Source organism: Pituophis catenifer, unplaced genomic scaffold (assembly GCF_029215685.1).
Source record: "Pituophis catenifer annectens isolate HBS135680 unplaced genomic scaffold, rPitCat1.0.hap2 SCAF_9, whole genome shotgun sequence".
In the NCBI taxonomy this organism is placed as follows: domain Eukaryota; kingdom Metazoa; phylum Chordata; class Lepidosauria; order Squamata; family Colubridae; genus Pituophis; species Pituophis catenifer.
The window spans coordinates 8,971,345-8,998,319 of NW_027256889.1; the positions used below are offsets into that span (position 1 = coordinate 8,971,345).

The 26,975-nt window shown below is 42.7% G+C and overlaps 3 protein-coding genes across 6 annotated transcripts; 1 reads left to right on the forward strand and 2 right to left on the reverse strand.

The window, feature by feature from the left end:
* Window positions 1–1,912: 1,912 nt before the first annotated feature.
* COX6B1 (cytochrome c oxidase subunit 6B1) lies at window positions 1,913–8,642 on the reverse strand. The gene is made up of 4 exons (XM_070949498.1): window positions 8,537–8,642; window positions 4,542–4,657; window positions 3,244–3,344; window positions 1,913–2,140 (listed from the first exon to the last, which is right to left on the reverse strand). The coding sequence occupies exons 2-4, from the start codon at window positions 4,645–4,647 to the stop codon at window positions 2,087–2,089; spliced, it is 261 nt and encodes an 86-aa protein (XP_070805599.1). The 5' UTR covers window positions 4,648–4,657; window positions 8,537–8,642; the 3' UTR covers window positions 1,913–2,086.
* Window positions 8,643–10,496: 1,854 nt separating this feature from the next.
* LOC139320992 (snake venom serine protease-like) lies at window positions 10,497–16,621 on the forward strand. The gene is made up of 5 exons (XM_070949581.1): window positions 10,497–10,551; window positions 11,580–11,730; window positions 14,505–14,764; window positions 15,596–15,729; window positions 16,388–16,621. The coding sequence occupies exons 1-5, from the start codon at window positions 10,497–10,499 to the stop codon at window positions 16,568–16,570; spliced, it is 783 nt and encodes a 260-aa protein (XP_070805682.1). The 3' UTR covers window positions 16,571–16,621.
* Window positions 16,622–20,767: 4,146 nt separating this feature from the next.
* Window positions 20,768–24,616, reverse strand: LOC139321187 (uncharacterized). 4 transcript variants are annotated; one of them, XM_070949834.1, is made up of 3 exons: window positions 24,563–24,616; window positions 22,219–22,273; window positions 20,768–21,881 (listed from the first exon to the last, which is right to left on the reverse strand). In XM_070949834.1, the coding sequence occupies exon 3, from the start codon at window positions 21,826–21,828 to the stop codon at window positions 20,980–20,982; it is 849 nt and encodes a 282-aa protein (XP_070805935.1). In that variant the 5' UTR covers window positions 21,829–21,881; window positions 22,219–22,273; window positions 24,563–24,616; the 3' UTR covers window positions 20,768–20,979. The 4 variants fall into 4 exon arrangements, with proteins under 4 accessions (XP_070805935.1, XP_070805934.1, XP_070805936.1 ...); XM_070949833.1 differs by having other exon boundaries at window positions 24,555–24,612; XM_070949835.1 differs by having other exon boundaries at window positions 24,559–24,600.
* Between the last annotated feature and the right edge of the window lie 2,359 nt (window positions 24,617–26,975).

Sequence of the window (26,975 nt, forward strand, 5' to 3'; positions counted from 1 at the left end):
TTAGGCTAGCCCAGGGGTCAGCAATCTGCAGCTCTGGAACCGCATGTGGCTCTTTCACGCCTCTGCTGCGGCTTCCTGTCACTCAAAATATGCCGCCAATATGTGATACCTGCCGGCGCGCAATTTATTGAGCTTTTCAACCCCGATAGGCCAACCACGGATAAATCCAAGAAAAGTTTCAGAAGAAAACAGAACGTTTAATTCAACTACATATGCTAGTTTTGTGGCCACTCGAGAAATAGTTAGGCACGGGAAGGGTTTTGTGGCTCCCGTGTTTTCTTTTCTGTGGGAAACAGATCCAAATGGCTCTTTATATGTTTAAGGTTGCAGATCCCTGGGCTAGCCAAACCCAAATTCTGCAGCTGTTCTTCATACGATTCACACTTGGCTTGAATGAACAATAGTGACATTTCACAGATCCATATTTGAGGTCAACGCGCACAAAACCTGTTAACTATCTTGCACCTCCTGGCATAAGCATGTGTTTCCTTTGCTTTTTGTTTGCATAGACTCCTTTGCAAAGGAGAAACCAATCTATCAAGATTGCCATCCATACAGAGGGGTAATCCTGCCACAGTCAAAACGATTGCAAATCAAATCCGGTTTTGTATTAGGAAAACTGATGAATCACCACTAGGTTACGGTAACTTTTATAATATAATACTAATGTCAGAAATGTATGGTTTATCTTTTTGGAAAAACCACCATTTTTTACTAATGAAAGGATGATGTGTTACTATAACAGATATTTTATGATATTTTACTTTTGCTCCGATTATATTCTAGTGGTGTATTAGTAAACAAATGACTATTGATAAACATAAAACATAAGGCAGATTTCTTTCTTAGTCTTTATTTGTAGTTTGTTTGGGGTTGTCTCTTCTAATTTTTAAAGTTTTTTTTAAAAGTTTGAAAATGATTTTATTAAGAAAGCTAAACAAAAATGTTTTCTTAAAAATAATCCTAAACATACTTACTAAAAAATTTTTATCTTGATTCTAAAGTATTTGCTTTCCTAGGTACATTATTTCAAACTGGTAACATATGGAATATGACTTCACTGCATATATTACAAAAATAATTTGCATGAGTGATATGACATCCAATGGCATCATGTATATTATTTGCATGGTGCCATTGCAATACACATGCCTCTGATTGGCCTAGCCCTAGATCCCCTGATAATAGGCCCAATTGGGCTTTTGAGCGCATGACAATAAGGCCAAGCGCTTATTTCAGGGTTCAAAAAAATATAAGACAGGGTCTTATTTTCGGGAAAACATGGTACCACCTTTAAGAGTATGTAGAAAAAACACACCAAACACAGCACTCAAACACCACTTTTCCCCCCTAGAAAGATACATAGGAGTGTTATTCTCACTTAACTCTGTTTAAAGCAGCCTCTTCTCCATAAAACAGAGTTGTTGGCTAAGCCTGTTCAACAGTTAGCCTGGCACAATGTGTGAGCCCATGTGGTATCTGATGCCCTTTTCAAGATCAGATCTTTATCTGTTCATTGGCTGCCTGTGATAAGAAGCGGTGACATATGAGGCTATTCAAATATGTTGAAATCAAGGCAATCTACCCAAGTGGGTTTTTCATGTCGCACTCGCTTAGCCCAGAACATGAGATTAATAACTGAGAAATGACCAGGTGTGAGATGGCTGACCCTGGTTTGATAAGTCCTGTTATCAACATACAAGCAGCTATAGAGTTTCCCATGTAAATATAAGCTGTTTAACCCAATGAATGGAAAGGCTTATATCTTGTCAAAGGGGGTCCAGTGAGAAAGTACAAACATATACCACAGTAATGACACGTGTCCCATTCTTTGAGAACGTTACCATAGATAAAGCATGTGGTAGAACATATTCATGAGTCACTAATAGAGTCAGCAGGATAAACACAGGCATGGGTATTATGCATTTTATTAGAATGGGTAATATCCAAGACTTTGTACTATTAAATGATTCAGGCGCTCAAGCATACAAGAGCCATTTCAGACAATCCTTCAGATGTACCACATGGAAAGAACTCAGCAGCACAACTTCCTGAGTAGGGGAGCGACTGGCAGACAAAAAGACCATCAGATTTTGCCTGGAAAACTGCCATTTTCCCGACCTTCATCCCAGCTGTCAACCTGCAAAAGACCAGGAGATTTCTTTGGATCACTGTTTCTCAGTTAAGAGTTATGTCATTAGAACTGTAACTTTTCCACGCACTTCTCAATTGTGTCCTGAAGGGGAGGGATAAGAAGTATTTTGAATACAATTCTGAATGGACTTTTTTTTAAATAATATTTATTGAAATTCCAACATATAAAACACAGTACAAAACTACAACACAGAAAAAAAAAAACACAGAAGAAAAAAAAAACATAGCAAAAAATTTTCACTAATAACAGCTTTTCTATATCGGTATCTCTATCATAACAAACATATTTACAAAAGTTCTAATTCTATTTATCTCTATCTTAAATTACATCCTTATTTAGATTATAATAACCTCTATTCATAATTCAATTTCATATCCTATATTTCTTCAGTAATTTTACCTTCTACATATATATTTAACAGATTATCCCTTATTTTTTTCGTCTCCTCTCAAGCCAGAAATACCATCTGTTCCAAATTTGATAGTACTTGGTTTCCTCCCTCTCCTTCATTTCTGTCTGTCCTTTCTGTACAATCATAAATTTTTTTAATTATAATTTGGTCTGGAGGAATATCTGGTTGTTTCCAGTTCTGTGCTAGGACAATTCTACTTGCAGTTAATATGTGTATTGTTATATATTGTAATTTTTTCACTATTTTCCCTTCAAAAATGCCCAGAAGAAAAAGTTCCGGTTTCATCTCTATTCTGTTCTGTTATCCCCTCCAGCCACGTTCTTATCTTACACCAGTATTTTCTAATTTTAGGGCAGGTCCACCACATGTGGTAGAACATTCCTTGTTTATGACCACACCTCCAACACGGAGTTTTTTTGATGGCATGCAAATCATGGAAGTTGTAATCAACTGTTTCCCAGATATACTGGATATACTGTTTCCCAGATGTACAACACCCATGATTAATAGCCAGGGATTCTAGAGTTTTACTCCAAAGTATTTTGGTCATCAGATTGCCTGACCGTTTATGGCTATACCCCTGAAGAGGGAGAGATCTTTTATTGAGTGTCTTCCTTTGTCTCCAACGGGTTTCTTGTATAAAAATGCTTTAGCCAGACTTATATAATTTACTTACCCAAAAAGAAGGGCACAGGGATGAGTATACTTTTTTATACCACTGGCAGACATAGGGATCAGAGCCTTTGGCATTCATAGCTTTCTCACAGCGATGGAAATCTGCCAGGAGGGGAGAAAAAAAAACCATTTCAAGCCAATGATGGGGCAAAATGCATCTAATCTAGAACCCAGAAGAGTCCTTAAAACAGAATTGTGTATAAACCTGAAGAATCTACAAAACTGTTTATTGTCCAACACCTGGATCGCCAAAATAAAAAAAGAATCTTGCTGTACCCACCATTCTGCCCTCCAATACATCCAAATACATTTTATGACGATGATGATGATACATCATTCTCAATCTCCAATCAGTTGTTGCTACGGAAAATGTTAGTGGGGATTCAATATTGTGTTATACCAGGGGTGTCAAACTCGATTTCATTGAGGGCCTCATCAGGGTTGTGTTTGACCTTGGGGGGGGGAGCGGGTGTGTGTGTGGTGAGCTCGATGTCACTCACGTCGGGGGCACTTGTGGTGGCCCAAGCACTCTGCCAGAGAAAACAGGCTCCTGAGCTCCGTTTTCGGGTGCAACGGCCTCCTGCAACCCTCTGCCAGTGAAAATGGAGCTTGGGAGGGCCGCCTGCAGCCTTCCCAAACTCCGTTTTCACTGGCAGAGGCACCACGGGTCGGTCCTTTGCTGTTTCCAGGGCGGTCCTGTGGGCCAGATCTAAGTACCCCCATGGACCCCCCAGGCCTTGAGTTTAACACCCCTGTATTATACGATCAGCCTAACCAGAAAATAAGTTATCAAATCCCCACAATTCAATATTCTTGCTTGTATACTTATTTATTTTTTATTTATTAAATGTAGATGGCACTTGATCTCACCACTGGAGCGACTCTTATATGCAAGATAAATAGAGTGTTTTTCAGAAGATTGTTTTTTTTTTTTTTATGCAATCAGGACAGTATAGTTAAAACTTTGTTTTACCAGGGCAAACTATAACCCAAGCTGTCAAAAAAGTTCAAAAGAAAAATGGCAGAGAAAAAAAGGAAATTTGTTGTGTTAAAAACTAAAAAAAAAAAAATTGGTTAAATCTAAAGAAATTATTCTTCATCATGTAACTAACGTTTTTAAATATAGGAGGAAGAGACAGCAATATCATTTTTATGCTTAAACTTTCCGTACGTAATATATTATTTTTACTTCAATAGAGAAAAATATGACTTTTCATAAAGATTTCAGAATAATATGAAGCCTTTTTTCTGATCCGTAATGCAGAAACGCAAACATTCACATGCATCAATTATACTAACCAAGGTAGTTCTGCCAGCAGCCTCGTGTTTGATTTTGATTGGGGAACCTACTGTCAAATGGAGCTGTTTTGTAGTTCTCTATGTTGCGTTTTATGGCTTCAGACATACTTTTTTTTCTGGAAATAGATATGAAATCAGGAAGTTGATATATCCTGGTGCTTCAAAATGTCAACTATTAGAAGACATTCCCTTAGGAAAAAGATCAAGTTTTCCCTATGGCAATTTTATCCCCCAAAGAATTTGATACTGGATTGCCGTAGATATTTTATTCTAAGTAGAATCCTGCTTATACATCAATGTCTACTCCTTATTGTACGCCTTTTTACTGTCTTGTGATCCTTTCCTCTACAATGAATGTAAATACAAACATTAATTCTCTTCTTACTAATTATATCAGTGTTGGAGTGAGCATTCCAAAGGACAGAGGAATGGGGGAAAGGGACTGTAAGATCTACCCTTTTACTTGGCTTCCTCACAAGTCAAGTTTTGGAAACCTTTCTCATCCTTTGGCATCACCCAGCTCTTTGGACACTGTAAAACAAAGGAAAGCTAAATAAAATCATTAGCACATTTGTGGTCATGTGATTGGACTTAGTGACAGTTTTGTTTAACAACGGAGTTGCCTGACTAGGACTGTCAAGGACTATTGGTAGTGTCCATTTCTCCTATCTGTGATCAGTGAACCAGAAATTAAATCTCCTGCTCACATCAGCTATAGAAATATGTCTGGAACCCCTTCCTGCTAAATAAGAGAAAGCCTTGGTACCCTTACCACTGACTAACAGCTCTTTTAGTCTAATACATTTATACGCCTCTCCCTTTTTAAAAACCTTCTGATAACAGATTGGAGATATGGTTTCACCCTGAAGCTTTACAGCAGACAAGCTAGATTTTAGCAAATCAGTTCTAGATTTATATATTCTAGCCTGCTGAACAGGAATAACAGAAAAGTTGGAAGGGACCTTGGAGGTCTTCTATATAATAATATATATATGACATAAATAAGGCCTCAGAATGCTCACGTCAAAAAATTGGAAACCGATACTTTATTCTGCAGTTCTGCTTGCTGGCTTCTGCCCAAAATAATAAAAATGGGTGTGGTTGGTAGGATAATCAGATTAATAAACAATTAAATGTCTGAACCTCGAACAAATGACTAAATGAACATCTTGTTTATTTATTAGTTCAATTAGGTGCAGTTTGGAAGAAAGCTGCATCTACCAAAGTGATGCTTTCTAAGCAGCTCCTAAAATCTTTCAACTGAGCAATGGGAAGAAGAAAGCAATCTTAAATTTTCATTAGACTGCTCGTTGTGTCTCTTTAACAGAGACTGCCTGACACTTTACGTAACAGAATAAATCCTTTCCTAAAACTATTACCTGTGGGTGGGGATGAAAGGTACAAAGGTATCTTGCCTGCAGACAGGAAAACAATAACAAAAATGGCATGCCACATGTCAGACAGTGTACCCATTACTGTAATATTGCTTAACGCATTGTAAGCCGCCCTGAGTCTCCGGAGAAGGGCGGCATATAAATCGAACCAATAAATAAATAAATAAATAAATATTAAGCACTGAAGATTTATACACGTTAGCTGGGTTCAACAGCCCCCTATGCTCAGACCACGAAACAGTTATTGCGTTCACATATCTGATACCCAAATAAAACCATTTTAGGAGGGCTTCACTCATGACTGACCTAACATGGTAAACCAGTGGCTTCCCACCATTCACTGAACCATAGATATTGCCTCATTGCATTTCAGGCTACCCCAGCTTTTGTGTCAATTCTGCTATTGGAAAATCAAGCTGTTTTAGTAAAAGCAAAGCAAAAGCAAAGGGGAAAGGGACACTTCATGCCCAAATCTGATATAATCTAACTTTCTTGCCGATGTTCCTAGTCTTCATGTAAGTGCTAATCTATGATGAAAAGACAAGCTATCCAGGCCAAACAGAAATACTGGCACACAATCCTCCAACTCAGTGTTTCTCAACCTTGGTAGCTTGAAGATGGGTGGACTTCAACTCCCAGAATCCCCAGGCCAGCAACGCTGGCTGGGGGATTCTGGGAGTTGAAGTCCACCCATCTTCAAGCTTCCAAGGTTGAGAAACACTGCTCCAACTAGTAATGATGATGGTTTATTAAGCTTGTGGGATAATATCATTTGGCTGGAAGGTTACCTTTTGTATTAAGTCTGCTTGGGTGCACAATTCTTTTGAAACAGCTTTCTTTTGCTGCAGGTAGTCCTCGACTTACAACAGTTCATTTAGTGAAAAAAGTGACTTATGACCATTTTTCACACTTACGACCGTTGCAGCATCCCCATGGTCATGCAATTTACATTCCAATGATTGACAACTGGTTCCTATTTATGACAGTTGCAGTGTCCCCAGGATTATGGGATCAATTTTTGCGACCTTCTTACAAGCAAAATCAATGGGAAAGCCAGATTCACTTAAGAACTGTGTTACTAATTTAACAGCCGCAGTGATTAAACTTAACACCTCAGTGATCCATTTAACAAATGCAGCAAGAAAAGTCATATCATGGGGCAAAATTCACTTAACAAATTTCTCGCAACATGGGGTCAATTGTGGTCATAAATCAAGGACTGCCTGCATTACAGAGAAGACAGTCCTTGGGCCAGACCCCAAAGAGCTTGCTCTGAATGGAAGGAAATTCTTCCCAGGACAAATGGGAGAGGGAAAGATTTCACCCAAACTGTCCTCCTCCACCCACCTCCTCCCTCCCTGAGCCCCCTTTTGCAGTACTTGAGGGGTGGTGGGTGCTAAGAATAGAATTCTTTATTGGCCAAGTGTGATTGGTTACACAAGGAATTTGTCTTCGGTGCATAAGCTCTCATGGTACATAAAAGCTGTAAGTGATAAAATATCCCTTTTAAGAATAATTATCTTTAAGAAGAAAAAAAGAAAGAGAGAGAGAGAGATGGGAGGGAGGAAATAAAAGAGAAAGAAGGAGAAAAAGATGGAAGGAAGGAAAGAAGAAAAAGAAAGGGAAAGAAAGGAAAGAAAAAAGGAAAATAGGAAAGAGAAAAAGAAAGAGAGAGGGTGGGAGGAAAGAAAAGAAGGAGAAAGAAAAAGAGAAAGATGGAAGGAAGGAAAAGAAAAAGAAAGATGGAAGGAAGGAAAGAATGAAAGAAAGGAAAGAAAGAAAAAAGGAAAAAAGGAAAGAGAAGAAAGAAAGAGAGGGGGAGGGAGGGAGGAAAGAAAAGAGAGAAAGAGAAAGATGGAAGGAAGGAAGGAAAGAAGAAAAAAAGATGGAAGGAAGGAAAATGAAAGAAAGGGAAAGAAAGGAAAGAAAAAGGAAAAAAGGAAAGAGAAGAAAGAGAGAGGGGGGAGAGAGGAAAGAAAAGAGAAAGAAAGAGAGAAAGATGGAAGGAAGGAAAGAAGAAAAAGAAAGATGGAAGGAAGGAAAATGAAAAAAGGGAAAGAAAGGAAAGGGAAAGAAAGGAACGAGAAAAAGAAAGAGAGGGAGGAGGGAGGGAGGGAGGAAAAAAAGAGAAAGAGTAAGAAAGAGAAAAGGATGGAAGGAAGGAAGGAAAGAAAGAAGAAAAAAGAAAGACGGAAGGAAAGAAAGAAAGAAAGAAAAATTAAATTATTTTTAAGGATCAAAGGGGAGGCGGGGGAAGGAAAGGCGGGGTCCTGCGGACTTCCATTTAATTCCCCATCAACCGAGACAGAACCAGAATTTGTGGCTATTTGGGGTCCAAAGCTCCCGAAGGACCCGGCCTCCTCCTCCTCCTCCTGTGTCTGCCACCTCATGCACTGGACTCCAACCCCCATCATCCCCAACTGACACGCCGAGGCAGCCTGAGACCCAAAGACCCGGACGGGCACGGCTCCCCTTCGCGGTGGGGAGGCGCCATCACCACCGGGCCTTCTCGCGGCCCCCTCCGAGGGCGAAGCGAGCAGCTGGCCTCCTCCTCCTCCTCCTCCTCCCCGCTCGGCTGGGAGCGAGTCCCCGGCTTCTCACCGCAACGAGCCCGACGAAACAGCGGCTTCCTCAAAGTGACTTTCACCTGCAGAACAGGCCACCAAGACGCCGGAACCAGCGACGGGGAGGATAGAGCAGCGCCGGAAGAACGGGCGGCAAAGGACGCTCTAGCTCCGCCCCTCGTTTTAGCGGGATCTCTCACGTGGTCAGTTGAGGGCGGTACTGGCGTCAAAACCCCAAAATGCAGCTGCTTCTAGAGCAGTGTTTCTCAACCTTGGTAGCTTGAAGATGGGTGGACTTCAACTCCCAGAATCCCCCAGCCAGCAGCGCTGGCTGGGGGATTCTGGGAGTTGAAGTCCACCCATCTTCAAGCTTCCAAGGTTGAGAAACACTGTTCTAGAGCAAGAAGTGGGGAACTATGCCCCCTTATGATTTGTGGACTTCAACTCCCAGAATTCCTGAGCCAGCCATTTTAATATCTAACACTCAGGTTCTAAGGCCCCTTTATGACTTGTGGACAACCCAGTCTGATACCATGTATGATATCCAACCATATCTGGGTACCCTTCCCCAGCTTGTATAGAATTCAACTTCCATCATTCTCCACAATTGCCATCCCTGCTGCAAAATTCTAGGAGTTGAAATCCAGGCCTCTGGCAGATATGAAATTTAAAGGTTGACGCTAAATTTAATGAAGTCAAATTCAAACAAATTGCAGCTGTGGAAGAGCGTCCGTCCATCCAGTGTTTTGCATAGCCGAGATGGCGCAGCGGTTAAGAGTGCAGCACTGCAGGCTACTTCAGCTGACTGCTAGCTGCAGTTCAAATATCGCCGGCTCAAGGTTGACTCAGCCTTCCATCCTTCCGAGGTCGGTAAAATGAGGACCCAGATTGTTGGGTGCGATAGGTTGACTCTGTAAACCGCTTAGAGAGGGCTGTAAAAGCACTGTGAAGCGGTATATAAGTCTAAGTGCTATTGCTATAGCCAGCTTTCCTTGATCTCCATTTTTTCAAAACTGGATCCTAGAATGGAAAATGTGAAGAGTTTTCAAACCAGTCTCACAACACTGGAAATTGTTGCACTTAAATCAGTTGCCCCCGCTATTAATAATACAGGAACAATCATTTTTCCGCACCACACAGACAAACTGATCAACGGAGTGTGAGTTGCCTTTGTATGGTCTGACTCCCCTGGCTTTTTGAGGCTTAAAAATATTTCCAGTTAGGGAAAAAAAATTATGTTTTCCTTCTGTTCTAAAGCTGAATTGACACCTCACATAGACAGCATTGATCACATTTTGGGGGGGTTTTGCTTTCCGGAAGGGTCTGTTTTTATTGAGATACATATCCAGTCTTTCTATCAATGTTCTTTCGGGCCTCAGGCTGCATGATACAGAGCAGGGGTGTCAAGCTCAGTTTCATTGAGGGCTGCATCAGGATTATGTTTGATCTCGGGGACCAGGGTGGGCCTGGCCAGCTCGACATCACTCGTGTCGGGGGTGTCTGTGGTGGCTTGAACGCTCTGCCAGCAAAAACAGGATCCCAAGCTTCGTTTCCAGCTGTGGAGGCCTCTTGCAACCCTCTGCCAGAAAAAAACAGAGTTGGGAGTGCTGCCTGCGGCCCTCGTGAGCTCCATTTTCGGCTGCGATGGGCTCCTGCAACCCTGTGCCAGTGAAAACGGAGCTCAGGAGGGCTGCCCTCTCGAGCTCTGTTTTCACTGGCAGAGGCACTGTGGGCCAGGCATTTGCTGCTTATAGGGCAGCCCCGCGGGCAAGATCGAAGGACCCGGATCCAGCCCCACGGCCTTGAATTTGACACCACTGATGTAGAGCCAAGTTACATAAGGGTGAGAACCTGGTATTTTTTTCACATCTGTGCCTGGGCCTCGGAAAGGAAGAGAACAAAGTGATTAATCAAATATTTTGAACTCTACATTCTTGCCAAAAAAAAATCTTATTTCTGAAGTCCGGGCAAACAGTTTGCCACGTAGAGCTGGAACTATGGCACTGATCGGAGTGCTAGCAAACCTTCTGATACTACTATGCCTTTCTTATGGTAAGAGCCTGGACAATGGAGCTTTAAATGTCTTTTTTGCTTTAAACCTCCAGTTACATGAGTAAACCTGCATGAAATTACTAACTCTAGATGTACAAGCAGGTGACAGGTAGAGGGATGGGGGAAGAAGGCTCGGTTGGTGCCAATGGAGAAGACCATTGCTGCATGTGTAATGATAATGAATGGATACATTTGATTCATATCAGCAAAACCAGCCAATTAAAAATATATCATCCCAAGTATAGTAGAGTCAGCTTCCTTTCATGTTTCCATTTATGTGGCAACCGACTTCAATAGAGGAAGATAACATATTACAAGATACTTGGAGAAAAAAAGTTGGAGAGGGATTTTTAGTCTTAGGATAGTCTTTTAAAAATATATTATCTGCAAATATAAATTTGGTATAAAATGGTTTGTCGTGAATGGGACTGCTTGAGGGCTGCTGGATTGGAGCTGAAAGGCAAAAGGGAAGCAGTATGCTCCCTCCCATATATATAGTCATACATACAATTTGCAAATAATCCATAATTATTTGCAAATTATTTTTTCATAATTATAATTGCATAATTATTTGCAATTTTATTCAACTGGGTTGATGCTGGATGCTCACAGTCTTCTGTGCCCTCCAAATTTAGTGTACTAATAGAAACACTAGTATTGTTGGAGGCAATCTGCTGACTCTGTAAACCGTTTAGAGCAGGCTATAAAGCACTATGAAGCGGTATATAAGCCTAAGTACTATTGTTATATACATATATACACACACACATATACATACATAACATACATGCATAGACATATTAATCACTTAAAGATTCACAGGTAGTTTACCTATATAGGTTTAGGCATGTAGAAGATTTGCAAATAATCCATTTTATTCAACAGGTTTGCTGCTGCGTGTCCCACAGTCTTCTCTGCCCCTCCAAAATTAGTTACTGATAGAAACACTACTAATAAAAACAATTCTGTTCGACTCCACAGCCAAACAGTGAACTTCCTTGTTTTTTGGGTTTTTTTTTTTTTTGCAGCAACATCCCCTCTTGATCGGATCATTGGAGGTTTGGAATGTAACGAAAATGAACATCGTTCCCTTGTACTCTTGTATAACTCTGCAGGGATATTCTGCTCTGGGACCTTGCTCAACCACAATTGGGTGATCACCGCTGCACACTGCAACAGGTGAGGGCATTACAGAATGTGGAAGGGCTGAAGGAGATCTTGCTTAGATATCCAGATTTTTTATAATGTTTCTGCTAATTTTAGTGACTTCTCTGTGCATTTTGAATGAGCGTTCTGCTACTTCTGCTCCCCACAATCATACCATGAACAATGCTGTTTGTATTTATGGTAGAATTTCCTTCTTCTTCACCACAGTGTTTATATCTTTCCTTTTCACTATAGTATTTATACTCCTTCTTCTTCACCATAGTATTTATCAGTGGTGGGATTCAAGTAATTTAACAACCGGTTCTCTGCCTAATGACCAGCTGGGTAGGCTTGGCTCAGTGATCATGTGACCATATGGGCGTGGCCAACTCAACTTCACTCACGTGGATGGGCACTTCGACTTATCTGTTACAATGTAATAAGGGTTAACCAGAGAGGCAGTTTCTGTAAGCAGGGCAATAAAGATTAGGCTAGAAACAACACCAGAATGTTTCCTTCCTGCCTTCCTTACAGGATTAGCCCCGTCAAGTGGAAAAAAACAAAATAAGTTTTCGTCCAACAACCGGTTCTCCAAACTGCTTAGAAAGTTAACAACCAGTTCTCCCGAATAGGTGCGAACTGGCTGAATCCCACCACTGGTATTTATATCCCTTTCTGGGATATAGTTACAGGAAGCACCACAATATCTGGATCATTACCTGAACACCATCAGCATTGACAAAATCACTACAGTCAGTTGCAAAAGGCAGTTTTACTTGGAACAGCTTACATCCTGTGACAATCCCTTTAATACCATGGAACCACAACATCTACTAATGCCAGGTCCTTGGGAAGGACTTGTTAAGTGGATAAAAATGCCAAACTCAGTCTAAATATCTGACTGACTGCAACCTACCAGAATTTATTAGCCATATGCTGCAATAAGAAAATACATTAAAAAAAATCAATAAAGCATAAAGCATAAAAGATAAAAACATGATGAAGTGAGGGGCTTCTCTCTCCCTTGTCAAAGGCCTGGGCGAGGCACTTCATAGCTCTTCAAAACAAGAGCAGATTGGGCACCATCCAGATCTTGTGTTCGCCTTTATCTATCCCATGATCCTTTGAGATAGGTTGGGTTGAGAGAGGATGTGCACAATACAAAATCATAACATTAAGACCATAATCACATGGATTCTATCTCAACCCTTTTACACAGTCACCTATAGTTTATAAGTGCCACATTCACAGAATGCACATCCAACTCAGGAAAGAGATTGATTCATATTCTATGCTGAGCTTGCTTAGTGCTAAACAGCACTACGCTTCAAGATTTTGCATCAACAACAGAATAGCTGATTCAATCACCTGAATAAATTTCTTGGGCGAATCCAGACCTCTAGGACATCTAATTCAGTTTTGTCAGCATGGACTGACTGTAACTCTTCCAGGTTTCAGGCAGGTTTCACCCCCCACCCCACCCCAAAATACAATAGGAGAAGCTGAGTTATGGCCCTTTCTTGTTCAGCACTAATGATCCTGTTTGAAGGCCAAAATGACGTCAAGTACCATCCCAAGTCATCTAGAGCAGCGGTCACCAATCGGTGGTCCGTGGACCACTGGTGGTCCTTGAGAAAATTATGGTGGTCCACAGAAAGATTATTTGCATTTTTTATATTGCACTAAATCAGGGGTCCTCAAACTACGGCCCCTGGGCCGGATACATGCAATGAATGCTTGTGTTGCTGCAGAGAGTCTCCCCCTTCAGGATGTTTTTGTGTAGGTCGGAGGGGGGCAGAAATTCCGACTCGGGGTCTACTTCAGCCTCCTGGTATGGGGCTTTGGACGAAGGCTGGAGGGAAACACTACTGGTGGTGAAGAGCCTTAGGGCCTTGTTCCAGTGGGACTGCATCATGACCTGGAACTGGCTGACCATCTCAGCCTGCTGAGCCTGCAGGCGCCGGTACCTGACCTTGCACTCCCGCAGGTCTTCCCTCTGCTTGGAAAGCCTATCTTGTAGTCCTCAGTGAGGTGCTTCTGCTGAGCCTCCTTCTCGGTCAGATCCAAATCGAACTGAGCCAGCTGTTTTGCCAACTTTTTGTCATGGTGGCTGCTTAGCTCCAACAACTGCTTCCTATTGGGGCCCTAAGGAGCCCGAGTGTGGAGGCAAGGTGTGGCTGGGAGGGGAGGAGTGAATAGAGGCTGGCAAGGCGCCCCTCGACATGAGTGACATTGAGTTGGCCATGCCCACCCAGTCACATGACCACCTAGCCACGCCCACCCAGCCGGTCATTAGTTTATTTATTTTATTTATATTTGAATTTATATACCGCCCTTCTCTCCCTAGGGACTCAGGGCGGTGAACAGCCGAAATTAAAATACATACAATATAAAAGTTAAGATAGCTAAAATAAATTAAATCAATCGGCCCCCAATTTAAAACCCCAAAGCTATACAATTAAAAACTAACCCATAAAAAAACTAATTAGGCTAGGCCGGCTTGCTGAAATAAAAACGTCTTCAGGGACTTACGGAAATTGCGGAGATCCGGGATCAGTTGTATTCCGGGAGGAAGCTCATTCCAGAGGGCGGGTGCCCCCACAGAGAAGGCTCTCCCCCTGGGGGCCACCAGCCGACATTGCTTGACTGGCGGCACCCTGAGGAGGCCCTCTCTAGTTAGGTCATATTAGTGGTCCGCAGGATTTAAAGGTATGAATTTAGTGGTCCCTGAGAACTGAAAGGTTGGTGACTCCTGATCTAGAGTTTATTTTAAGTGACTCCTTAACTTTTTGTTGTTTTTCTTGTAGGGAAGATATCCAGATAAGGCTTGGTGTGCATAACATACATATACACTATGAGGATGAGCAGATAAGAGTCCCGAAGGAGAAGTTGTGTTGTCTCAGTACCAATAACTGTACCATGTTGAACCAGGACATCATGTTGATCAGGCTGAACAGTTCTGTTAACGATAGTACACACATCGCACCTCTCAGCTTGCCCTCCAACCCTCCCAGTATGGGCTCACTTTGCCGTATTATGGGCTGGGGCACAATCATGTCTCCTGAAGGTAGGGATCTCCGTCTCTTTACTCTCAGACAAAGCTATTGAGGTAACATCAAACACCACATGAGCTGCGGTGGCGCAGTGGTTAGAGTGCAGTACTGCAGGCTAAACTGCTCACATTGCCAGGAGTTCGATTCCTTCAATCCAGCTCAAGGTTGACTCAGCCTTCCATCTTTCCGAAAGTCAGTAAAACGAGGACCCAGATTCTTGAGGGCAATGTGCTGACTCTATAAACCGCTTAGAGAGGGCTGTAAAAGCACTGTGAAGCGGTATATAAGTCTAAGAGCTATCGCTATCAACCAGAGTTAGGGTCCCACTATGTCTGATGTCACCCATGAAGAGATTGGAATGTGGATGGGCAACGGTGTTCCCTAAGATTCCATTTCTTCATCAGTTCTACCTCCACAAGATTCGCTCTATAGAAAAAACAAAACCTAGTTTCTAGGATCAGATTTATTTATAGCAGTGCTGTTGGGAATCAGAGGATGCGAGATCAGTTCTATGACCCTTGAACTAGCAAAAGTCCTTTTACCACAAGGCAACTTTTGCATAGAGTGCCGGAGGAATTTGACAAGCCTTCAAATGCCCATCACCTGATTTAAAACCTATTAATATCTTGACAAAAGCCATCCTTTGCAAACATTTAACTACCGGTAAAATCTATTTTTTCCCAGGAGTCCTTTTGGGCTATTTTGAAAGACAATACTTTCTATCCCCAGGCAGTGAGATAAGCTCTATTGGTTGGAGACAATGGGAATATATAGCCTCTATGTATCTAGGTGGTAAATTGTGAAAGGGGGAGCTATGTAACTTCGCCTATTTTTAATTTTTTCAGTGACTAATCCCGAAGTCCCTCATTGTGTTAACATTAACGTACTCCATAATGAGGTGTGTCAAGCAGCTTACCCATTTTTGCCAGGGAACATATTATGTGCAGGTGAACTGGAAGGAGGCAAAGACTCATGTAAGGTAAGATGATCCTTTCTAAGATAGAGTCCTAAAGAAACGATGCCAGTTTCCAATGCTGTAAGACCGTGATGGTGAACCCATGGCAGCTGTGCCAGAGGTAGCACGCAGAGCCCTCTCTGTGGGCACGCTGTGGGCACTATCACCAGCTGCTCTTCTTTCCTGCTTTCTGGCGTGCCAGGTGATCTTCACGTGTGCTGGAAACATGAAGACAGCTGGCCACTGTGCATGCGTGCACCGGAAACCCTAAGACCAGGCAGCTGGTGCACGCATATCCACCAGCCAGCTGGTCTTCAGGTTTCAGGTACTCGGCATGCGCACACATGAGCGCAATGCGGTTTGGGCACTCGGTGCCAAAAACATTCACCATCACTGCTATAAGAGATCTAGCCTTGAAGGCATCTCGTAGAAACATACATACCAAGTTACAGCTTTTTTTAACTCCAGTGCCTTCTAGGTGTCTAGATTTCCAGACTTCCCGATACAGTTGATGCTGGTAGGGGAAACTCTAGGAGTTAAATTGTATGAGGATCCTGGATTGGGGAACACCGAAGTGAAACATTTGGGGCTATATGGGAATGGACAATGGAAGGGAACTGTTTGCTCCACTGTCCATTCATAGATAGTAATGTGATGTTCCATGTTTGGTTTTTCTCAACAGGGTGATTCTGGGGGACCCCTCATCTGTGATGGAGAAATCCAAGGCATTGTATCTTGGGGGGGCTTTCCTTGTGCCCAAGTTCTTGAGCCTGGCGTCTACACCAAGGTCTTCGATTATATTGACTGGATCCAGGACATTATTGCAGGAAATACAAGTGTGATTTGCCCCGGTGACAATTTTTGAAAAGGATAAAAATTATATTACCCTGTTTCCCCCCAAATAAGACATCCCCTGATAATAAGCCCAATTGTGCTTTTGAGCGCATGGCAATAAGGCCAAGCGCTTATTTCTGGGTTCAAAAAAATATAAGACAGGGTCTAATTTTCGGAGAAACACGGTTGTACAACTCTTCTATATCCAGCTGCTTTAGAAAATATTCCGAGACAGTAAGCGTTTTCTAGACTCAATGAGACTGCCTTTTGGAGTAAGAAATACTCAAAATAGTGCTTCAGGGATCATGTCCCAGTTAAATCTCAATAATAAAATAATCTCAGTAAAATGGAGGCCGGTTTTAGGGTGAAGTGCAAAATTTTCTGACTCTCAAATGGACCGTTCCAAATATCTTAACCTATTAATATCTTTCAATTTCTGTCCACTTCTGGGGACAGTGGGGTCCTTGATGCTCGTTTTCTTGCAGACGTTTCATTACCCAGCTAGGTAAAATCATCAGTGCTAGAATATTGCCTTCTATTGGTACTTCTGTGACATTTATAATATGCTCATATGGAGTCATACAGTCACCCTGGGAACATATCCATATGTCGGAGTCCCATTGTTGCCTAAAAAGGATCCTGGATAAACCCCCACTTCCCAACCACGAAATAGAATCTTTTCAGAATGATGTTTTCATGTAAATTCTCAAGTATTCTCAAGTAAATTCTCTACATGGGGCTCCCCTTGAGGAGCACTCGGAGGCTCCAACTGGCGCAGAGTGCAGCTGCGCGGGTGGTGATGGGAGCGACGTGGCGCTCCCATGTAACGCCCCTCCTGCGCGAGCTGCACTGGCTCCCGGTGGTCTTCCGAGTGCGCTTCAAGGTTTTGGTTATCACCTTTAGAGCGCTCCATGGCTTAGGACCTGGTTATCTACGGGACCGCCTGCTACCACCAATAGCCTCCCACCGACCAGTACGCTCCCATAGAGAGGGGCTCCTCCGGGTGCCGTCGGCCAAACAATGTCGACTGGCGGCCCCCAGGGGGAGAGCCTTCTCTGTGGGGGCACCTACTATCTGGAACGAGCTCCCCCCCGAGATACGGAGGATTCCGGATCTGCGTACCTTCCGTCGCACGCTTAAGACGTTCCTATTCCAGCAAGCCGGCCTGACTTAAACTTCTCCGCTTTTAAATGGGAATTTTAAATTTGGTTTTAAATTATTGGGGTTTTAAATATGGTTCAGCCAAATTTATTTAATTTGTTTTATCTCTATTTTAAATTTTGTATTTCCATGTTTTATTTTTATGGCTGTTCACCGCCCTGAGTCCTTCGGGAGTAGGGCGGTATACAAATTCAATAAATACAAATACAAATACAAGTATCAACAGTAATAAAATCTTATAAATCATCTCACCCTTGTTTTCTGATCCTTTGCTTTTGTCACTCTTAGTAAAGGAATGGCCTGGCAAATGGCAGCGTTTGGCCAACTAGGCTTAAAAGCTCAAAAAAGATCTGACCTGGGTAGTATGTGGATAGGATGCTACCAGAGTGGGAAACTGAAAAAAAAAAATAAGAAAAATGGTGATGCAGCTCAAAATTGCTTGGGTATGCAGGTCAGGAAGCCATCACCAAACAACCTGTTTAATGGCCTGATGCAATGTGTACCTTAAAGCCTTGTTCCTACGGTACCATTTATGGATGCAATGGCAGAGATCAGATTTTTACATAATTTCAACTGGTTTGGTTTTTACTGTGATTTAGAACTGGGCTTCCATCTTAGGTAGCCGTCCCTAGGCAATCCTTTAAGAGGACTCATTGTCAGATAAGTCTAACTCTGCCCTTCCTTTCATCTACAATACACACACACACACACACACACACACACACACACACAGTTCTTAACCTGCTGAATTCAATAGTATGTGACACATAGTCATCTTGAATAGATTTTTGAGTCAATGATGGCTATTAATCCTGAACACTTCCAAGCTGGGGGCGGTGAAGTCCAAGTACCTGGTGGAGAGGATGCTTTTCATTTCTTGCTTGGAGTACCCCAGCAGTATCTAGTGGGCATTGTGAGAAGCAGAATCTCCGATCAAGATAGGTTCTGGCCAATCTAGCACAGCTATTTATACTTTCTTATCTAAAGCAGGGGTGAGGAGATATCAAATACATGACTGGAAAATAATTTTATTTATATTTTTTATTAACATTTCATGCAAATAAAATTAAGTCAAACTGAGTGTCTGGCCTAGCTCCAGGAAAGCTGCATCCCACTAGGCCATACAAAAACCAAGCAAATCTGGCGAGCCAGCAAAAGCCAATGATGCTTATGGCCCAGAACTTCAAGCATAGGTTGTATTTTTAGGAATGATTAAAGGAAATCAAACATGGGTAGACCAGTGGTGGGTTTCAAATTTTGTTACTACTGGTTCTGTGGGCGTGGCAGGGGAAGGATACTGTAAAATGTCCATTCCCATGCAAATAAAAGCATGGCTAAAAATCTAGTTATTTTTTTTTACAAGGAAAGAATGTAGAGACTACATTGTTAGGACTCCAGAGAAATTCAAAAATGAAGTATAGAAGTTCTGGTACAATATTAATATGGGATCAGGAGGAGGGAAAAAAGCCAGCTACAAATTTGTTTTCTAATCAATATCCTCCAATCTGCTGCTAAGGAGAAAACAGCCTGATGTTTAAAAGGTTGACAAGCAATCCACAACTGTCACACCAGATGATGATTTATCAGATTTGTACATCAGAATGACATGCTTTAAAGTCCGTCTAAACCACCGACAATAGCATTACACAAACCTCACGAGAGGTTGATCCTCTGATTAGAATGTTAAGTGTTTTTCTAGCAAATAATTCTTTTTTTGGAATCTCTAAGAGATTCTTAAATTGATATTTTATGGTATGGGCTGCTGCTAAAAATCCTTGTGCTGGTTTCCGTCTCATGGCAAGTCTCTTTGGGGGCTTCCCACAAGATCTAGCCAAAGCACACCTGAAATGGGCCAGCAGAACAATGCAAAAGCTGGGCCAGACACTTCAGGTCAATCCAAGTCAAGAGGTGTATTTTTTTTTTTTTGTGGCAACGCCTTTCTTCTGAATTGCTTCAGAGGACTCACAAGTACATACGTTATCTTTTCCCTTTCACACGCTGTATCCTTTTGTCCCCTAGGGATGCAAGTCCTAGGTACACCTCAGGTGTACTAGGTACACCTGGGAGAAAGGCTTAAAAGACATTTTCATACTCAGCAAAGATGAGGTGTGGTTTGGGACTCCAAAATTCTTCAGCTTGGTAGATTACTAGGTCTTTTTGAGTCTCCTCAGCTGTAAGGGAAAATAAAAAAGAAACACAAATCTGAACACGCCTGTAAAGCTTTCATTTCTGGTCTCATGTGGGATTTTTAGATGATGTCCCACTAAGGTATTGGATGGCGGAGGGAAGAAACAACTTGAGGAGTAAACACAAAGGAAAATACAGAATATTTAACCATAGGCTACCCTTTAATGTAATGGTGTACAACCCGAGATTTCAAGGCTGTATGTGAGTCATGGCGATACAGTGGTTTGAATGCTGTATTGCAGGCTAACTCTGCCCACAGACTGGAGTTCGATCCTGATTGGCTCAAGGCTAACCCTAATCCTTCCATCCTTCCCAGGTCGGTAAAATGAAGATCCAGATTGTTGGGGGCAATATGCTGACTCTATAAACCACTTAGAGAGGGCCATAAAGCACTGTAAAGTGGCACGTAAGTGCTATTGCTAAAAGCCATTCCTGGTTGCCAGTTATTTAGTGACATGGGGAAGAACCATATTAATTTACAATTTTTAATCCTGGCCCCTTTTTTGAAAAGGGTCCCTCAGCACTCAAATGCTATCCTTTACTTCAAAAATGTTGTGCATTTCCCTTCCCCAAATCTGGCACCAGAGGCAGACTAGTGATCAAGTCAATCCCATCTGCTTGTTTAAAGAGGCAACTCCTGCCCGTAAGACAACTGTCTAACCAATGCCAGATTCTTTTACATTGTTTACACAATATAGGCTAAATGATGGTTGAAACCACAGTCCAAGACCTGTTACAGAAGTCTACGAATGCTTCCCAGACTCTCAGATTTTGAAAACCACAACAGAGATTTGTGACATTATTGGTGGTCTTTATGTTTCAATAATACATGGTGAAAAAAAGGCAATCTACAAGGAAAAGCTAAATATGAGGAAGTAAATTTTGGAATAGATCAGCCTTTTATTGTCATGCAAAGCATCAACCGGAACTTGGTGTACAAGGAATACAATAGCTGCCCGAAATCATCATGTCTCTTTAGCTTTGAGCAGTAGCAAAGCTCTGAGCAGAGTAGCCATCAACCGACCAGACTTTCTACCCCTAAGGGTCCCTTCCCTTACAAATAGCCCTTCCTGCCTGCCTGTTCCTGAGATTTCAGCGCAGCCAACTTCTTGCTGAAGACCGCTGCCTTGCTCTCTCTGGATAGGGCTGCCGTCCAGGCTCAGGATGCAGAAACTGGTAGTCTTCTGCCAGGGCGACAGCTTCATCCCCATTTTCTGGATGACGCTCCCGGACCCATTTCTGGACATCCTCGGGGAGGAGGTTCAGGAACTGCTCGAGGACTAGCTGCTCAACGATTTCCTCTTTGCTATGGGCCTCTGGATTCAACCACTGGAACAACAACTCCTGGAGCCGCTCATAAGCCACTTGGGGACCTTCAGTCTCTTTATAGGCAAAACCCCGAAAGCGTTTGCGCTGATTTTCTGAGGCCATGTTGGGCAAGCATGGAATAGCCTGTTCCACCTTAGTGCAGCCTCCCGCTCGGCTGACATCCAAACTGCTGTGTGCTTCCTGGGCTTCCCCAAAGAGGTCAGGCAGCAGCATAGCCCTTCTTGGCTCTCTGGCTTCCTGGCAGACATCTGGCATTTCTTTAAAAGCTTCAGCATCATCTTCCATCATCCGTTTTGCTCCCTTTCCTTTGTTCAAGGGTGGCACTGGAACAGAGACAGCTACCTCCACAGGAGGAGGCACCAAGACTGCCTCAGTCTTTGGCTCCTCTTCATGTTTCACTTTCATTTTTGTGACCTGGCATGGATCAGCAGGCTGTGCTGGCATTTCCAAAGGTTCAGCATCCCCGCCCAAACATTTGGCAACCACCTTAGGCTCGCTCTGATCGCTATCTGAGTCCTGATGTTTAATCACAATGCCACCCTCCGATTCCCTATCTTCCGCAGGACCAGAACAGGAGCTATCCAGGAATGGTTCTTGAATCTCACTGGCCATTCTTCAGTGGCTGCCCACAGGCGTTGCAGCTTTTCTTTTTCCCTGGGAAAGTGCTATAATAAGAGATGTCAAAAAGAAAAATTGTGGTAAAAATTCAAGATTAACTCTAAAGGCTTCTGTGTAGACATTCATTAAAAAAAATGAGCAGAACCGGGCTCAGAAGTGTGTGGACAATAGGTACCCAAGGAAAGATGTGGACCCCAGGAACTCCTAGCACTACTAGTTAAAATGTTAATGAGGAATAGAAGAGGAAATAATGAAGAGAGCTTTGAATAATTGTTGCTAAAGAAGACAAATATTCTGTGAAGTAGGTGTGTTAGGTGTACAATTATAGTCTAGACACTGTAAAACTGTGCTGAAAACAGGCTAGCCTTCTTTGCAGGTACTTACATTTTTTTCACTGGTGTGGATTACTGCTGCTTCACTGTATTGGCCTCCCTTTAATCTGTATTTTAAAAAGCAAACCAACATGTAAACACACACTTGGGAACAAATGCCAACCAATACGACTTCTTTCCTTGTCACTTTACAAAACATCCAATTCTCCAGAGGCCAACTAGGTACCAAAGTGGGGAAATTATAAGTATGCACAATCATATAATTTTATGTTAACAGGCCTTTCATCAGATAGTGGAATAAACATAGCTCCACATAACATGCTCTTTGCAGAATGGCTGCATTTTTGTTCTGCAATATTTTTTTAAAAATCCCAATAATATTTTGTTGAATTTCTCCAAGAATTCAAAAACTTCCCAAAGCGGCATATCCTTAAGACTCTCAAGTTACAGTACAGGTAATCCTCCACTTATGACCACAATTGAGCCCAACATTTCTGTGATAAGTGAGACATTTCTTAAGTAAATTTTGCTCTATTTTACCAATTTCTCACCACCGTTATTGTGAATCCTTGCAGTTGATAAGTGAGTAACCTGGTTGTCAAGTGAATCTGGCTCCCCCATTGGTCACAAGGTTGCAAATGTTGATCACATGACCCTAGGAGACGCTGCAACGCTCATAAGTATGAACCAGTGGGCAAGCATCTGAATTTTGACCATAATGATGAAAGGTCAAAGGTCATAACTGTGAAAAAATAGGTCACCTTTTTTTCAGTGCGGATGTAACTTTGAAACAGGGTGGATAAAAATCGATGCTTTTAAAAAAAAACAAAAAAAAAGATTTTTAAAATTTAAATTGGATTTTTAAATTTTTTTATCAAATTTATTTTAATAAAAGCTCTTTGGAGTAAAAATCTACCTAAAGATAGTTTTCTATTTAAGATACATTAATAATTTAGTTTATTCAGTATGGAGAAATGGAGCTCAGTGATGTAGCATGAGGCTGTATATTCTGCAATATTGGGACTGTCCATGAGTCAACAGCGGGTCAGGAGGAGAAGCCGCTGTTCTTTAAAAATTATGATTTTAAATCGACTTGATTTAAATCAAATCCGTCCTGCTTTGAACAGTCACTAAACTTAGGCCCAGGCTATTTGTCGGACCACTTGCAACCAGCGTCAACTTCCCATTGCCCGGTGCGCTCACACAGAGAGGGCCTACTCAGGGTGCCATCGGCTAGACAATGTCGGCTGGCGACCCCCAGAGATAGACCCTTCTCTGTGAGTGCCCCCACCCTTTGGAATCAACTTCCCTTGGGGCTCCGGCTGGCCCCTGACCTTCGCACCTTCCGCCGTGAATTGAAAACCTGGCTATTTATGTCCCCCGGCCTGGACTGATGGGGTAGTATATTTTAAATTTTTTAAAAACTTTATTTTTTTGTGTATATTTTTTGTTTTTAACAGTCGCTTGGTTGATTGTCGTTGTGAGCCGCCCTGAGTCCTTGGAGATAGGGCGGCATACAAATTGTATTAATTAATTAATTAATTAAACGAACTGTTGTAAGCCGAGGACCACCTGTACTGAAATAAATAACAGCAAAGTTTAAAAGTTGTGGGGGGGAGAGAGAGAGCCGGGTGTGAAAGGAGAACACGGCCCACCCAATTCTTGGAGGTAACCATTCCCCCACCCACCCACCCTTCACAAAGCCAGACGTTTTCCTTAGAAACACTTTGCAGCCTTGAGATCCAAAAGGATTTCTGACTAGGCGGCTCAGTTGGCTAAGACGCTGAGCTCGTCGACCAGAAAGGTCGGCGGTTCGAATCCCTAGTACAGGGTCTCCTGCGTGAGCAAGGGGAGAGGGGGGGTTGGACTAGATGGCCTCCAAGGTCCCTTCCAACTCTTACTGTTCCTGCTATTTCTTCCCCATTCCCCGCCATGCTAAACGCCGAGCCGGCAGGGTAGGGAAAACTTTTGCTTCCCGCCACAGGATGGGGCGCAAACCAGCTTTCCCTTTCCCGAAGCTCGCCAGGGCCGCGCGGGGAGAGAAAAGGCGGCGAAAATTGGCATAAGAAGCGAAGGCGGGAGAGGCAAAGCAAGCGACGCTTCGGCCTGAAACCTTCGGCTGGGCCGGGTGGTCTTTTTCTCTCTCCCCCCTCCCCCCTCCCCCCCCCGCTCTTTCGTTCCTGAGGCGTTTCGTTCCGCGGGGGCTTTATAAGCATCCCGGCTCCTCGCGCGGCGGGAGGCGAGCGAAGGGCCTTTTTTCTCTCCCAGGAGCGCCGCCTCCCTCCTGGCGGGCCCTGAGGAGCCGAGCGCGGCTGCCCCACCTCACACCCACCCACCCACCCCAACCGTCCCTCAACCGAGGAGAGAAGAGCGGACATCATCGCCTACCTACCTACCTGCGTTCAGGCCAGGCCCGCTTTTAGCCGCTTGAACCCGCCCCCGGAAGTTCACCCGATGGCTTCCGGCCCGGTCGCGAGGGTCGGTTGACGGTTTAGAGCGGGAGAAAGTAGAGCTATAAAGGTGTAGAAGAGCGCCCCCGCCCTCCCTAGTTGGGTGCGTCATTGAGAAACCGCTTCCGAGGATGATCAGCTGTAGGGCGAAATGGTGGCGTATTTTCATAGGCGGCCGCGTTAGGCGACAAGTTTAAAACAAAAAACAAAGGTTGGACTAGAAGACCTCCAAGGTCCCTTCCAACTGTTCTATTCTATTCTATTCTATTCTATTCTATTCTATTCTATTCTATTCTATCAGTAACAGTAACAAGAGTTGGAAGGGACTTTGGAGGTCATCTAGTCCAACCCCCTCCTCATCAGACATTCTATTCTATTCTATTCTATTCTATTCTATTCTAACAGTAACAGTAACAAGAGTTGGAAGGGACTTTGGAGGTCATCTAGTCCAACCCCCTCCTCATGCAGACATTCTATTCTATTCTATTCTATTCTATTCTATTCTATTCTATTCTATTCTATTCTATTCTATTCTATTCTATTCTATTCTATTCTATTCTATTCCTATTCTATTTGATTCTTTCTATTCCTATTCTTACTCTACTCTTATTCTATTCCTATTCCTATTCTATTCTATTCCTATTCTTACTCTAATCTTATTCTATTTTTTTAAAATTTGATTTATATGCCGCCCTTCTCCGGAGACTCAGGGTGGCTTACAATGTGTTAAGCAATAGCCTTCATACTTTTGTATATTTTATACAAAGTCAGCTTTGGGGGATTGATTAAATTGGTTGTCAAATCAAACCTGAAAAGGAGAGGGATTAGTTTTGCCTAAAAGGTCAATTGCCAAAACATTTTACAGAACTGGTTCCTTGATAGGTAAAGGTTCCCCTCGCACATATGTGCTAGTTGTTCCCGGCTCTAGGGGGCGGTGCTCATCTCCGTTTCAAAGCCGAAGAGCCAGTGCTGTCCAAAGACGTCTCCGTGGTCATGTGGCCGGCATGACTAAATGCCAAAGGCGCACGGAACGCTGTTACCTTCCCACCAAAGGTGGTCCCTATTTTTTCTACTTGCATTTTTTACGTGCTTTTGAACTGCTAGGTTGGCAGAAGCTGGGACAAGTAACAGGAGCTCACCCTGTTACGCGGCACTAGGGATTCGAACTGCTGAACTGCCGAAACTTTCGCTCGACAAGCTCAGCATCTTAGCCACTGAGCCACCACATCCCACCCTTGATAGAATGCCCCACAAATCTTGTGCTGCAATAAGAATATTGAAGACACTACTGTCTTTTTTATGTGAAGAGAAGACTCAGTTGACCATGGTGCTTAAGTTTCAAGTAGATCTCTGGAGCTGTGTGAATTGTGATTTTTTTAAAATAGATTAACTAATGTTGCATTAATTGCGGCAAACCTCTTCAGAACTACTGGTTAATACATTTTCATTTATCTTTTGGACAGTTTTGAATAAGAGGACACTAATTGATTCCAACTTCACCCCTGCTTCTTCTCTTCCTATCCCCTGCCTCAACTTGAAGATGTTAAATTGCAGGGTAGGAACCCCCCCCCCCATTTGATACTCCCAATAACTGAATATGAGGGAGATTCTTTGGGGCCAAAAATCAAATGATGTAATCTGGCATAAAATACATAAAGTAGTAGCATTTGTTCTGAGCATACTAACAGTGATTAACTTCTTTGATCATAGTGAATTGAATTCACTTTGCTTGTTGGAAGCTGGCTGGGAAGGTCACAAATGGTGATCACATGATCCCAGGACATTGCGACAGCGATAAATACATGCCGGTTGCCAAGGTTACCCAACTTTTGATCACGAAACCATAGGAAAGCTGTGATGGTTGTTAATTGTGAGGATTCATCCCAAGTCACTTTTTTCAATGCAGTTGTAACTTCAGTCAGTCACTAAACAAATGGTTATAAGCAGTGGTGAAATCCAAATTTTTTTTACTACCGGTTCTGTGGACGTGGTGTGGCTTGGTAGGCATGGCAGGGGAAGGATACTACAAAATCTCCATTCCCACCCCACTCTGGGGCCAGCCAGAGGTGGTATTTGCTAGTTCTCTGAACTACTCTGCTACCGGTTCTCCAGAACCTGTCAGAACCTGCTGGATTTCACCCGTGGTTATAAGTCAAGGACTACCTCTATATACGTGTGTGTGTGTGTGAGAGAGAGAGAGAGAGAAAGAAAGGGAGGGAGAGGGAGAGATTATTAATTTTCCCTTAGTTTATCTTTTCCATTCTCTCCAGTGTCAAACATTCAAAGTTCTTTAGAACAAAAGTTTAAATTTCTTACTACGGTAACATAATCAAAAAAGTTCCTGTTTTGTATACGATGA

What these genes read in the sequence shown, in the direction of transcription:
- COX6B1 (XM_070949498.1), bottom strand. Translation starts at nt 4,647, where the DNA reads ATGTCTGAAGCCATAAAACGCAACATAGAGAACTACAAAACAGCTCCA. An exon ending in CTGCTGGCAGAACTACCTTG is followed by an intron (nt 3,345 to 4,541) that starts GTTAGTATAATT and finishes CCCTCCTGGCAG; the next exon opens with ATTTCCATCGCTGTGAGAAA. An exon ending in CCCTGTGCCCTTCTTTTTGG is followed by an intron (nt 2,141 to 3,243) that starts GTAAGTAAATTA and finishes GGTCTTTTGCAG; the next exon opens with GTTGACAGCTGGGATGAAGG.
- LOC139321187 (XM_070949834.1), bottom strand. Translation starts at nt 21,828, where the DNA reads ATGGCCAGTGAGATTCAAGAACCATTCCTGGATAGCTCCTGTTCTGGT.
- LOC139320992 (XM_070949581.1), top strand. Translation starts at nt 10,497, where the DNA reads ATGGCACTGATCGGAGTGCTAGCAAACCTTCTGATACTACTATGCCTT. An exon ending in ACCGCTGCACACTGCAACAG is followed by an intron (nt 11,731 to 14,504) that starts GTGAGGGCATTA and finishes TTTTTCTTGTAG; the next exon opens with GGAAGATATCCAGATAAGGC. An exon ending in GAGGCAAAGACTCATGTAAG is followed by an intron (nt 15,730 to 16,387) that starts GTAAGATGATCC and finishes TTTTCTCAACAG; the next exon opens with GGTGATTCTGGGGGACCCCT.